This window comes from Diabrotica virgifera, chromosome 5 (assembly GCF_917563875.1).
Source record: "Diabrotica virgifera virgifera chromosome 5, PGI_DIABVI_V3a".
NCBI classification, from domain to species: Eukaryota; Metazoa; Arthropoda; class Insecta; order Coleoptera; family Chrysomelidae; genus Diabrotica; species Diabrotica virgifera.
Genome location: NC_065447.1, coordinates 63,206 through 77,872, shown reverse-complemented (window position 1 = coordinate 77,872; position 14,667 = coordinate 63,206). Strand labels below are relative to the sequence as shown.

General features: G+C 33.6%; 1 protein-coding gene across 5 annotated transcripts in view; it reads right to left on the bottom strand.

Annotated features, from left to right (window-relative positions):
- LOC114333899 (peptidoglycan-recognition protein SC1a/b) overlaps window positions 1–14,667 on the bottom strand; it is an 83,742-nt gene that overhangs the window by 39,363 nt on the left and 29,712 nt on the right. For 3 of the 5 annotated variants that reach the window (XM_028283899.2, XM_028283918.2, XM_028283926.2), the window contains exon 2: window positions 12–733. The exons of the other annotated variants lie outside the window; for them this stretch is intronic. In XM_028283899.2, coding sequence (XP_028139700.1) covers window positions 12–733 — 722 coding nt within the window. The remainder of the gene's footprint in view (window positions 1–11; window positions 734–14,667) is intronic. 5 annotated transcript variants of the gene reach the window in all.

Genomic DNA, 14,667 nt, shown 5'->3' with positions numbered 1-14,667 from the left:
TATACTCTTACCATTGGATCGGAGTCTAGCGGAATACCCTTGTAGTCGGTAGGATCGAAATGTTGAAACTGATTGATTACAGCCAGAACATTTTTCCCCGGACTTTTAGTCGTGTTAACTTGGTTGTGGCCAATCAATTTGTAGTCTTCGGATAAATACTTATGATCTGTTCCGTGCTTCAGCAGTGCCTTTGTTGCTTTAAACATGGTAAGTGTGAAGGGATCTATCTGGAAATTTCCTATTAACACTATCTCGATACAGTTTGCCCTAGAAGCTGGGAGGATGTTCCATCCCCTTCCAAAATAAGCGTTTCCGTCAGCACCAATACCAAAATTAAAATATATGTCTGGTAAATCGTTATCACCGATGTCCGTTGATTGCAACGTCTGCATCTTCTTGGCACACTGCTCAAAATTAGAGCAATTTCCACCTGCTGTATGTTTCAGAATGACTAAACCTACAGGAGTTTTCAGCTCCTCCATTTTCCCCACCGCTTTTCTTCCCCCCCAAACCTCTTTTGGTATCAGTCTAGAGGACGAGTTGGTTATTATTATGGTATCCTCTTTATGTGGGATTTGATCTTGAGCATCTTTTCGTAAGACGAATACTAATATCACAGCTGTAGTAGATACGAGAAATACTAATAACACTCCTATCAAGTATATTCGCAATGTACATTTTTTTCTGGCTGAAAAGGCTACTTCATCTTCTTTCTGGACTTTCGCAGAGACGTCTATAACAAAAACAAGTATGGTAAAACGTGTTAAGATTGTAATATATAGGCCTGGATCCCGCGTACTAAAAACAGTTGATAATAGCAAGCTGAAAATTTGTGAATAGCTTAACGGTGTCTAGTCGGACAAACTTTGATGTACTGGAACACTGGAACAAGGGAAGTTTTAATTGTGGAACAGGTTAAAAATTTGGAAGGCCAGACTACGAAATAGTCCTGTGTATTTTGTCGGACAGAACTTCCAATTGATTTGTTAAATACCCTTTCATTAAACTCTCATGCAAAAATCAGACTGCTATTCATCACCTGTCATAATTCCTGTCATTTGACATGTTCTACGTATCGGACTTATTAAAACGCCCAGTTGGTGATAAATACCAGTCTGATTTTTGCATGAGAGTTTAATGAAAGGGTATTTAACAAATCAATTAGAAGTTCTGTCCGACAAAATACACAGGACTATTTCATAGTCTGGCCTTCCAAATTTTTAACCTGTTCCACAATTAAAACTTCCCTTGTTCCAGTGTTCCAATTCAATTGGAACTTTTGTCCGACAAAATACATGGGACGTTTTCGTAGTCTGGCGTTCCAAATTCTTAACCTGTTCCACAGTTAAAACTTCTCCTGTTCCAGTGTTCCCATACATCAAAGTTTGTTCAACTAGACACCGTTAAGCTATTAACAAATTTTCAGCTTGCTATTAATCAACTTTTTTTGGTACGCGGGATCCAGACCTAATAGGGAATGTGTATGTGTAACAATATTCAATTAAATTCATTAATCATTCATTAAAAAGTCAGTTTTCCTAGATTCACAATAGATGACGCTAGGATTAGTACCCAGTTTTTAACAAATTAGTTTCAAATGGTTCTGAAACTATATGGAATCGAGTCAAAATTGATTGTAATGAAAATTACTTTTTTTTTAACTAACTAATGGTTCAAATTTGGATTTCCACTCAGGAAATGGTTTTTGAAAAGATCATTTTGAAAGTTCTGGAAAAATGTAAATGGCAAGGGATAGCGTAGCAATGGGAAAAACAAGGTATTGACCAACTTAAGCTTAGTATTCCTTGTTAATGGTCTACCCTTGATTACTTTGTTATAACCAAGGTATATAGGTATATAGGTAACTAAGGAATCAAGGATAGACAATTAACAAGGAATACTCAGCTCAAGTTGGCCGATGTCTTGTTTTTCCCATTATAGAATAGAATAGAATAGAAATATGCTTTATTGTCACTGAAAATACAAATTTTATGGACAAAGCTTAATTAAAGTCAGAAAAAATAAATAAATAATATCTAACAATAACAATAACAAATACAATTTTCTGAAATTTGATAAATCGTCAATATAAAAAAAATATACATAAATACAAAATATAAGTTAATAAAGTAAAGAAAAAAAAACAAAATCGATATATTGCAACAATTTATAGAAATTGCAAAGTGAATATACAACAAAGTAAACTATTTATAGACATAGGAACTAATAAGTTTAAGCTGCTGCATGTGACACCCAAATATAGATAAGTTTGGTTACTTGTACATTACTGTAATTTCTTAGTTAGTCATTAAGAGACTCTTCTACTGAATAATATGGTCTTTTAGATAGATGAGCTTTTGTCATTTTACGGAACTTGGGGAAAGATGTTGCAGATTTGAGTTGTAAAGGAAGATGGTTGTATAGTTTTTTTGCGGAATATAATATCGATTTCTTTACTAACTCAGAGGACGGGATCGGTAAATAGACATCAAAATTTGAATTTCTGGTGGAGTAGTCATGACGAGGCCTTGCTGGAAAGACATGCATGTGTTTACGAATTAAGCAAACAGTTTCTAAAATATATAAAGATGTAAGTGTTAAAATGCCGTGATCTTTGAAGTAACTTCTGCAATGTGTTGTTCTTCTGAGGCCAAACAGATACCTTATTGCTCTTTTTTGTAATTTAAAAATAACATCTAATTGGGCAGCTGTACTAGAACCCCAAAAAGGAAGACCATATCGAAGATGAGACTCGAACAAAGAAAAATATGTTAGTTTAGAAGATGCTAAATTGAGTTCTTTCGAAACAGATCTTATAGCATAGCAGGCTGAGGCGAGTTTCTTACTTAACACATCGATATGAAGGGACCATTTGAGGTTGCTGTCTAAAAAAATACCAAGAAATTTTACAGAATCAACGGTAGAGATCTGGCTGTTATTAACAAGCAGGGGTTGAAGAGCACTTTTATAGGATAATGCTACTGTCTTATCCACGTTAAAAGAGAGTACATTGGAGTCAGACCAGGTTTTTATCGTAAGCAAATCAGAAGTTATAGTTGCATGAAGAGATGCAATAGTTGAGTTGCTCCAAGTGATACTGGTATCATCAGCAAAAAGAAAAATTTTTCCAAATCTTGAATGGGTCTTGAGAGTAAGTCTGACTTTTACTTCATTTAAAAATTTTTCCATCGATTTTTAAGTTAGTGATGTCATTTATAAAGATAAGAAACAGTAGAGGACCCAATATTGAACCTTGTGGTACTCCACATACAATGTTTTTGAGACTAGAGTCAGTATCATTTGCTCTAACTAGTTGTTTCCTATTATTCAAGTAAGATTGGAACCAATTCAAAAAATACCTCGAATCCCATAGAAATTTAGTTTTTTAATTAAAATGTCGTGATTTACACAATCAAAAGCTTTGGCATAGTCACAGAAAACAGTGGCAGTATAAAGATTATTGTTTAGTGCTTAGTAAACCTCATGAAACACAAAAAACAAGGCATCAGTGGTACATTTATTAGTTAAAAAGCCGAACTGATTTTGGGATAAGATGTTATCAATGAGAAAGGACATAATACGGGTTTTTATGAGTCTCTCAATAATTTTTGAAAGTACCGGTAGTAAGGCAATAGGTCTATAGTTGCAAGCATTAGATTTTTCACCACCCTTATGAAGGGGAATAATAATGGCTATCTTTAGGCACTCTGGGAATTTGCCTCTTTCAAAGGAATCATTAATTAGTGAGACGAGGTTTTCCAACATATTTTCTGTGAGATTTGAGAAGATTTTTATGGATAGTCCATCAGTACTACAGGATGATTTGCTTTTGATACTACTGATAGTTTGGATCAGTTCAGATATATCGATTGGTCTTAAAAAGAATGAATTCGAGAACACTCCTGAATTGGGGAGATAGGAAATGGGATCTTTTTGTGGCAAAATAGTAGAAGTTATATTTTTACTCACATTAACGAAATATTCGTTTAGATTTTCCGGGCCTGGAAGGGCAAATGTTTGAACTGTGTGAGTTTTATTTCGAAGATCGTTTATTATGGACCAAGTTTCTTTTGCAACACTTTTAGAGCTTTCCATACGATTTTGATAGTAGGCTTTTTTAGCTGATTTGATGAGTTTTAGATAGGTTACCCTGTACTTGGTGATATATTGAGTGGCAGAGACGTTGGTAGCAAATTTCTTGATATACAATAGTGAGCGCATATTTTTGGCTGATATGCGAATACCTTTTGTAGCCCAGGGTTTGTGATGTTTTGGCTTAATTGAAATTAAAGGAAATGCCTTATTGAAGATAGCTACATGAAGATTGCTACATACGCAGCTGAAATATGGACTCTAAAAAAATCGATAACAGTAAGATCGAAACCTTCGAAATGTGGATCTCCAGAAGAATTGTACGTATGTCCTGGACAGAACACAGAACCAAGCTCTCAATTCAGGAAGAGCTTTTTTTAAAACACAAGCTACTGAAAAAAGTAAACCGAGCATACTTAAATTAATTCTTCTTCTGGATGTCTTGACATTATGTTGTGTTGAACATAGGCGTAACCAGGAGGGGGGTTTGGGGGTTACAACCCCCCGTTTGGATGTATTTTGAGCTCTATACGCTTAACGCCATTACTATTCCATACTCCCCAGAGTCCATAGGATCATCCTGGTTACACTACACCTCTGGTGTTGAACCAGATTCTGAAGTTGTTTAACTAGAATGTTCATTGTTCATCTCCTTCCTGCAACTCGCTGTCCAAATATTGTTCTTTACAGAATGGCTTGTAGAGGGCATATCTGGATTCATTTCGCATAATGTGTCCAAAGTATTGTAACTTTCTTGATTTGATGGTGGTCAGTACCTCTCAGTTCTTCTTCATTCTTATGAGGATATCCTCATTTGTGACTCATTCAGTCCACGGGATTTTAAATATTATACGATAAAGCCACGTCTCAAATGCTTACAATTTTCTGCACATATCTTCGTTCAAGGTCCACGATTTCGCACCAAAGGACAGAGAAGACGTAACATCACAGCATTTATACCAAGAAAGAGCTTGTGGCTGTTGAAGAAGGCCCCCATCCCGTTGAAATGCCTCTAATTTTTTCGATGCGTGCTCTTATCTCTTGGTTGTTGGTCCATTCTTCATTTATTATGGTGCCGAGATAGTTGTAGTGCGTCATCCTTTCTACAGGAGTTTGGTTGAGGTAGAGTTGACCTTCTGTTATATTTTTCTTGCTAATGATCATAAGCTTTGCCTTCTTTACGATTATATTGAGTCCATATTTTTGACTGTAATAGGTGTTTTTGTTCATAAGGAATTGTAGGTCTTCTAGTTTGTCTGCAAATACTATGCTGTCATCTGCATATTTGATGTTGTTGAGATGGTCCCCGTTTAGTAGAAGACCTTTTTTAATTTCATGCAAAACTTCTAGAAATAAATATTTTTTCCGAGTAGATAAGTATTGAAGATTAGAGGAGACAAAATACAACCTTGCTTCACTCCAAGCATAATTTTCACATATTCGGTGTGTTCACCTTTAACTCTGAGATTTGCGGTCTGATTCCATTAAAAGTTTCTAATTATTTTCAGATCTTGGTTGTTAATCGCCTGCTTCTTTTAGTATTTACATCATCTCGACCAGAACCAGTATAGGATCAGAAACAATATCGATTTAAAAGCACTTTACAATGACACCGATATTGTCCAAGAAATTAAATGATGGGCAGGCCACGTGGACAGACTTCATAACGAAAGACTTATAAAACTGGTATGGGAGGAGATTCCTACACGCAAAAGACCACTCGGACGTCCCAGAATGCGATGGAGAGATAACATCCAAGCAGATCTCCAGAAAATGAACATTCCATTTGACCTTAGGTTGATGGAAGACCGAAGAAATTGGAAGAAAGTTGTACAGTCAGCCAGGACCCACCCAGGGCTGTAGCGCTACGTGATGATGATGATGATCATCTCGACGTACTGTACTCGATCAAACTGTTTCTCGTGGTCAACCAGATATGTGTATACGTCACATTTGGCTTATGGAATTATTAGTAGTAGAAGAAAATGTAGAAGGCCAAAGGCCTTCAACGATCCTACTTCAAAGATCTGCAACATGATGGGAAGACAAAATGAGGGCTCTGATACATGAGGCACCATGAAAAGTATGAACCTTTACATCTCATTATTCAGGGAAAGACCCAATGTAATCTTGGTCCTGGTAGAAAAACCTCATGGATGAAAAATCGAAGACAATGGCACGGAAAATTGACTACATCGTTATTTAGAACTGGTTTCAATAAGATTATAGACCTGGATCCCGCGTACCAAAAAAAGTTGATTAATAGCAAGCTGAAAATTTGTTAATAGCTTAACGGTGTCTAGTCGGACAAACTTACGATAGTACGGGAACACTGGATCAGGGGAAATTTTAATTGTGGAACAGTTTAAAAATTTAGAACGTCAGATTACGAAAACAGCCCATGTATTTTGTCGGACAGAACATCCAAATGATTTGTTACCCTTTTATTAAACTCTCATGTAAAAATGAGACTGCTATTACTAACCAACATGATTCCTGTCATTTGACATGTTCTTCGTGTTCCACTCATTAAAATGCCCAGTTGGTGATAAACACCAGTTTAATTTTTGCATGAGAATTTAATGAAATGGTAATAAATCAATTGGAAGTTCTGTCCGACAAAATACATGGAACGTTTTCGCAATCTGACGTTCCAAATTTTTAAACTGTTCCACAATTAAAACTTCCCCTGTTCCAGTGTTCCCATACATCAAAGTTTGTCCGCCTAGACACCGTTAAGCTTTTCAGCTTGCTATTAATCAACTTTTTTTGGTACACGGGATCCAGGTCTATTACGATAGAGAATATGGTAGTCAAAATGATATTTAACAGCTCTTTCACTGTCAGTGATGAATAAATACTACTTAGATACTTCTATCGTAGCATGGTTTTAAGTTTTGTTTTTTTTTTTCAATATATTCGACAAATATTTTCTTTGCTAAAATGAAGAGAATATTGAGATAATAAAATATTTGTTTTAAAAATCATTATTTAGAATTTTGTGGTGTGATAAATATTATATCGACCAAATGAAACCATTCACTTGAACAGGAAATATGTATAACCACTGTTGGATTTCCTGTGCATACTTTTCCAGTTATCTATGGACACATTTTATAATATGTATGTAGTTTTGTGAATCGTTAGAAATCATTTTAAACATGTACCTATTAAAATTCAATAAATTCCTCATTTGTTTAACTAATAAGTAATAAATTAAAACAGTACATACGAATAGGTATAGAGGTTATATAGAGGTTCTATGTAGGTGTTTTTATTTTACTTTAGTTTATGTTGATACACTTCGGAGAATCTTTAGTAGATTTAAATATACAGGGTGTTTCATTAATAATTGTCCATATAATAACTGGAGAAACCTTAGCACAAAATACGAAGATTTAACCTAAAACACTTAAATAAAATGTGGTTCCTTACTGAGTTACAGGGTGTTTTATCTAAAAATTTAAAAACTATTTTTGTTCAGCATTTTAAAACTATTCAACGTATCCTTTTCATACTTGGCAGGTAGTACAGGTACTGTACAAACTACTAAATTATGTTAAACAAAGGTTTCTGGCTATTACCAGAGGCGTACGACGGGGGAAAGTGAATGGTTGACCCTTTCCAAATTCTACGCCACTGGCGAAATTGCTGTTTTAGTTCAATTTTTGGATTCTCCAATACTTTCTATGAAAATAATATACTCTTCATTCGTAACGATGAAGTCATTAGTTTTCGAGATCTTTGAAGTTAAAAATGAAACGACACAGTTATTTTGATTAATGTATTGTGTCGCGACACAATACAGCGAGCTTCATTTTTAATTTCAAATATCTCAAAAACACTCATTTTATCGAATGAAGTTATCGTTACGAATGAAGAGTAGAATATTTAAATAAAAGGTATTGCAAAATCAAAAAATTACACTAAAATAGCAATTTCGTCAGTGGCGTAGAATTTGGAAGGGTCAACCAGCCACTATTCCCTGTCGTACGCCTCTGATAGTAGCTAGAAACATTAATTTATCTTAATTTAGTAGGATGTACAGTACCTACACTTTCTGCCAAGTATGATAAGGATACGCCAAATTGTTTTAAAGTACTGGGTACAAATAATTTTTAAATTTTAATTATACGAATCATATCATAAATTAATCAAAATAACTGTGCCGTTTCATATTTAACTTCAAATATCTCGAAAACTAATGACTTTATCGTTACCAATGAAGAGTATATTATTTACGTAGAAAGTATTGTAGAATCTAAAAATGGCACTAAAATAGTAATGCCTCTAGTGGCGTAGAATTTGAGAAGGGTTAACCATTCACCATCCCTTGTCGTACGCCTCTGGTAGTAACTAGAAACGTTTTTTTTATCATAATTGAGTAGGGTGTCTAGTAGTCGCACTTTCTGCCAGGTATAAAAAGGATACGTCGAGTAGTTTTAAAATGCTGAGCAAAAATAGTTTTTAAATTTTTAGATAAAACACCCTGTAACTCAGTAAGAAACCACATTTTATTTAAGTGTTTTAGGTTAAATCTTCGTATTTTGTGCTAAGGTTTCTGCAGTTACTATATGGACAATTATTAATGAAACACCCTGCATTAGGTATTGATAAAAATATTAATATACATATAACAGGTTAAGAAGAAACAGTAGCGATCAACAGGTAGCGAAAACGCGTTCCAAGATTGAAGCTGTAATTTTGAATATTTTTTCGAGATATTTGGCACACGTATTCGTAATATAATAAAGAATGGCCGTACAGAGCCCAATTTGAAAAATATATTAATATGTGGAAATTACTCTGTAATTAAATACAATTAAAAAAAACGAGCCTAAAAAAAATGTTCTTTACATTTTTTTGATTTAATTAATAGTTTTTGATTTATTCGCTATCGAAAGTGTTAGTTCTATATCTAAAAAATCAATGTTTTTCGATGGTATAGGTACTCATTTACGATTCATTCAATTTTTGCCGTAGAACAAACGTAAAATGAACGATATGAGTTTCACTCATGTTCCACTCATTCAAATTTAATGAGTGGAACATGTAGAATATGTCAAATGACAGGAATTATGACAGGTGATAAATAGCAGTCTGATTTTTGCATGAGAGTTTAATCTCTGTTCGAAAAGTTTAAGTCTGTTCTGTCGGACAAAATACATATGCCGTTTTCGTGGTCTGGCCGTTCCAAATTTTTAACCTGTTCCACCATTAAGGTGATACAGTAGCGATCAACAGGTAGCAAAAACGCGTTCCAAGATTGCGGCTGTAATTTTGAATATTTTTTCGAGGTATTTAGCACACGTATTCGTAATATAACAAAGAATGGCGGTACAGAACCCAATTTAAAAAATATATTAATATAAGGAAATTACTCTGTAATTAAAGACAACATTAAAAAAACGAGCCTGTCCCGCCATTAAGAAGAACAAAAAAATACACTTTCTTCAAATAAACTTTTTTATCCGATGCCTAGATTTTGTGTCATTTTGGAACTACTAAAATTTTTTATTTCATTAGTAGTTCCAAAATGACACAAGATCTAGGCATCGGATAAAAAAGTTTATTTGAAGAAAGTGTATTTTTTTGTTCTTCTTAATGGCGGTACAGGCTCGTTTTTTAATATTGTATTTAATTACAGAGTAATTTCCACATATTAATATATTTTTCAAATTGGGCTCTGTACCGCCATTCTTTATTATATTGCGAATACGTGTGCCAAATATCTCGAAAAAATATTTAAAATTACAGCCGCAATCTTGGAACGCGTTTTAGCTACCTGTTGATCGCTACTGTATCACCTTAACTCAAAACAAATAGAAGATCTAAATAGCCAGTTGGGTAAAACAATACATGAAAACAATGGTGTAGAAATATGGAAAATATTTAATAATAACATCTCACAAATAATAGAGAAATATAAAAAAAATAGAGAAAGTAGGTAGGTAATAAAAAGAATCAAAGACAAAAAAAAACACAATATTGGAGGACCTACGAAATTCTTTAATTGATGGAACAGAGAAGTAGAGAAGACAGCAGAAAAATAACGGTAAGATAAAAAAAAACAAAAGATAAAGATCGCGAAAGAAAAGTGGATGAAGGAAAAATGCATTGAAATGGAAGAGTTAGAATACAAATAGAAGGGTGTCATGGTTGAAGAATTTAAAGGACTGATTTAAATGCAGTTCTATAGATCTCTTTAGAGCAGCGGTAGATAGAATAAAGATAGTGATGATGATATCCAACCTCCGATTGGAAGACGGCACTTAAAAAGAAGAAAATGGTATAGAAGTAGAATATACAGGGTGTCCCAAAAGTAGTGGAACGGTCGAATATTTCGCGAACTAAACATCGGATCGAAAAACTGAAAAATACGTCTTCAATCATTTTTAAAAATCTATCCAATGACATCAAACACCAACCCCCACTACACCCCCTGGAGGTGGGGTGGAGGGTAACTTTAAAATCTCAAATGGAAACCCCTAGTTTTTCTTGCAGGTTTGGATTCGTTACGTAAAAGTAAGCAACTTTTATTCAAGACATTTTTTCGAACTGTGGATAGATGGCGCTATAATTGAGAAAAACCATTTATCCTGATACCATAGGTAAATTATAGAAACGGTCTAATATCTCGAGAAATACACTTCCAAATGAGAAACCAAAAAAAAGTTTTTAATACTTTTCGAAAACCTATCGAATAACACTAAACATGATCCTCCAACCCACCCCCTGGAGGTGGGGTGGGGGGTAACTCTAAAATCTTAAATAGCAACCCCCACTTTTTATTACAGATTCGGATTCGTCATGAAAAACTAAGCAATATTTATTCGAAACATTTTTTAGAATTGTTGATAGATGGCGCTTTAATTGGAAAAATACGATTTATTAGCGCCATCTATCAGCAATTTTAAAAAATGTTTCGAATAAATGTTGCTTAATTTTTCATGACGAATTCGAATCTGCAATAAAAAGTGGGGGTTGCTATTTAAGATTTTAAATTTACCCCCCACCCCGTCACCAGGGGGTGGGTTGGAGGGTCATTTTTGTTGTTTGTCGATAGGTTTTCGAAAAATATTAAAAACCTGTTTTTTGGTTTCTCATTTGGGAGTGTATTTCTCGAGATATTAGACCGTTTCTATAATTTACCTATGGTATCAGGATAAATTGTTTTTCCCAATTATAGCGCCATCTATCCACAGTTCGAAAAAATGTCTTAAATAAAAGTTGCTTACTTTTACGTAACGAATCCAAATCTACAAGAAAAACTAGGGGTTTCCATTTAAGATTTTAAAGTTTCCACCTCCAGGGGGTGTAGTGGGGGTTGGTGTTTGGTGTCATTGGATAGATTTTTGAAAATGATTGAACACGTATTTTTCAGTTTTTCGATCCGATGTTTAGTTCGCGAAATATTCGACCGTTCCACTACTTTTGGGCCACCCTATATGTACAAAGATTGTAGCAACAACGCGATATTTTGCGTTTTTTCCTCTGATAGTTTTAGAACATTATTTTTAGGTCAGCAATTTCTTTTTCTTTCTTTTTAACAGTGGTATTTATATAAACAGTTGTGCCGTTTGCCACGTTTCAGATGTTTTATAATCCAATAAAAATTGATTTATCACATAATAACCTTCTTAACTGTAGCAGGAGATCTCTCCCGCATATCTCAGTTCCATGGCATTTTCCTAACTCATATAATATGGTAGGTACTTATTTTCCGAAAATCTTTTCTAAAATAATTACATTAAAATATCTAGGTACTTGTTGGCCACAAAATTATTTCTTCTTCGCCTTTGGTTTATTGACCTCCACTAACTTGGGTATTCGGTCACCTCATCGTCGCGGAATAAAGGAAAAATCCCTTAGGGTACGGCCAGGCTTGCGAGCGATTTATCGCGCGAGATAAATCGTTCACGACAATATATCGGGCGACAAGCGAGAAGCTGTCCACCGAAAAGCTATTCAAATATCAGTTTTAGTCATTAGTCCAAGTAATGAAGCTTAAAATAGGACAAAACCTCGCAATTTTTACAGAATGAATCGATTTGCTTGTGAAAATTTGAGAATAAGTAGTGGATAGTCCAAGGATCAAAATCTATATCATGCCAAAAGGCGCTTTTACCATGAGGGTGGTTGCCACCTTATCTCGGGGGTGGAAATTTTTATTATATTTTGACCACAAGAGTTGGTAAAAACATTCATTATAAGCAAAAAACGTTCTATACATTTTTTTGATAAAATTAATAGTTTTCGATTTATTCGCTATCAAAAGTGTTAGTTTTATTTCGAAAAGTCAATGTTTTTAAAGCTTTCTGCTAATAACTCAAAAAGTTTTAGTTTTATCAAAACAACTTTACTTAACAAAAATGTACCTTTTGAAAAAATAAACACAACGTTATTTTTTGTTTTCTTTAAGACCAACAGTAATCGAGCTATACTTTATTATATGTTGGCTCTTCTTCCTCAAATGCTAAATATTGTAGTTTCAAAGTCAACGGACGGGAAAACTATGCATTTTTCGAGCATAACTTGTTTAAACGAATTTAAAGTATTTAAAAATATGTATCTCCAGAAATAAAAAAAATCTCTAGCTAAAAAAATTAAGTGACTTATGATGAAAAGAATGTCAGTCCCTACTTTTTTTTCAGCAAGAAAGTGATCGTAAACAACCCACTAATCACCACCCTAATTAAAATTTGTCATTGACCTGATTTGGTTTTCTTGATTTGTGTATTGTTAATAGGTTCTAGAAGTTTGATTGGCTTAGAATGATTATTTTTTTAAAAAATGGAGTTAAAAGCGAAGAACGAGTTTGTGTAGTTTGGTAAAAATGATCTTTTCTTCAGAATAGAAAGATTAGCATCAGAGATACGAAAAAATATTTAAATATGAAATTGTAGCTTACTTAATTCCCAAAAACTTGGTCTGCAAAAATTTTTTTACGGCAAAAATTGAGTGAGCTGTTGACAATTGAAGAGTTAATTGGAAGAAGGCAAATATGTAACTTGAACCCTTCTTCGGTAAATCATTCCAATATGTACAGTTTTTTATATAGTTGCATTGTGTCTGACTTTCATTGCTCTACGACTAAAATTAAGGAAAATATCAAGTGCAAGAAGGACACAAGTTGCTAGGTTTACACGTTTTCAGTTGTAAAACAGGGTCTTTAATTTTTGAATCTTCTAAAAGTCAAGTTTAAGGAGGTTATTTTTCAACTATCTGGTGGAAAAAGAATTCATGTCAGTTTGAAACCTTCATACACAAATAAAGAAAAAAATATTAATGAATAATTTTAAACATAAAAGAACTCAAACATGTTAGTAGCCTTCTTCACTTTAAAAATGCCTAAAAGCTGGTCATTGTTTTTCATGGATGAAGGATTCAATATGTTTTATGCCCATTTTTCTGCATTGTTAATATAATTTTTATTTATAGAATGTCGTTTGATGAAAGACACTTACGATATTAACCCATTCCTACAACAAATTTGTTATCCTAAAAGAAATGACCTTCATTCAAAAGGAGTCTTTTTGATTTTTAAACGCAGGTAGTCACAATTTCTCTCTCACTCTGTTCGTGCATTCTGGCGTAAAACGTTGTAGATTTGTGGTTATGTTTTGATGCTAATCGTGTTGTTGATACAAAAGGTGCAGTTTTTGTATTAGAAAGTGGTTTTTTTTCATTCTTCAGCGAAAATGAGTAAAACTAGAGCAAAAAAAATTCTTGAATTAGTGACTAGAGCAGAATCCAACAGGAATAATGACACTGAATTATTTGAGCAAAAAATTACTAGTTCTGCAGCCAATGATGAATATGGTTAGTATTTTTTTGTTTGTTATTGTAAAAGGTACGGTAATAATACAATACAATGATAGTATATATGTTTAAAGTTAATCTCTCATAAAAATAATCTTTTTCATGTCATGTAAAAAGCTGCTTTTGCTTTTGCAATAATATTCTTCAAAACAAAGTTACCTATCATTGTTATAATATTCGGAATGTACAGGGTGTTACTAAGTTTTTCGTTGGCAAAGTTTTATTTTTTAAATGTAATACCTATCCATAGTAATATCCATAGTAAAATATCTTTATATTTCTCTCAAAAAAAATAGTTTTTATATTGCGACTTACATACTTCTCAATAAGTTCAAACAAAATTTGATCTACTGTATCAAGTACCGATTTATCTAGTTCTCAATCTCACATAAATACAGAAAAACATAAATTTGATGATACTTAACGTAGGGTCAAAGTCATACTTATGTAGAACCACATTTTGTAAAGCTATGAGAACAGGAACCATGTACCAAATATTTTCCTTTCCTTTTCAGATAGTACTTCTTCATCGACAAGTGAACCATTTTCTGCAGGTTCGTCAGATAATTACATCCCAGACAGTAGTGATGACAGTGATGAAAGTCTAATGAATGAAGGAAATGAGCTGCAGACTTTGAGCTCTGTTCAGAACAAAGACTATCCATCAGAAGAAGTATATGCTACTGCTAGTAATATTAATCAACAATTATTATTTAATTCTGATCTGGTTCAAGAATTGGCAATACCAGGTAA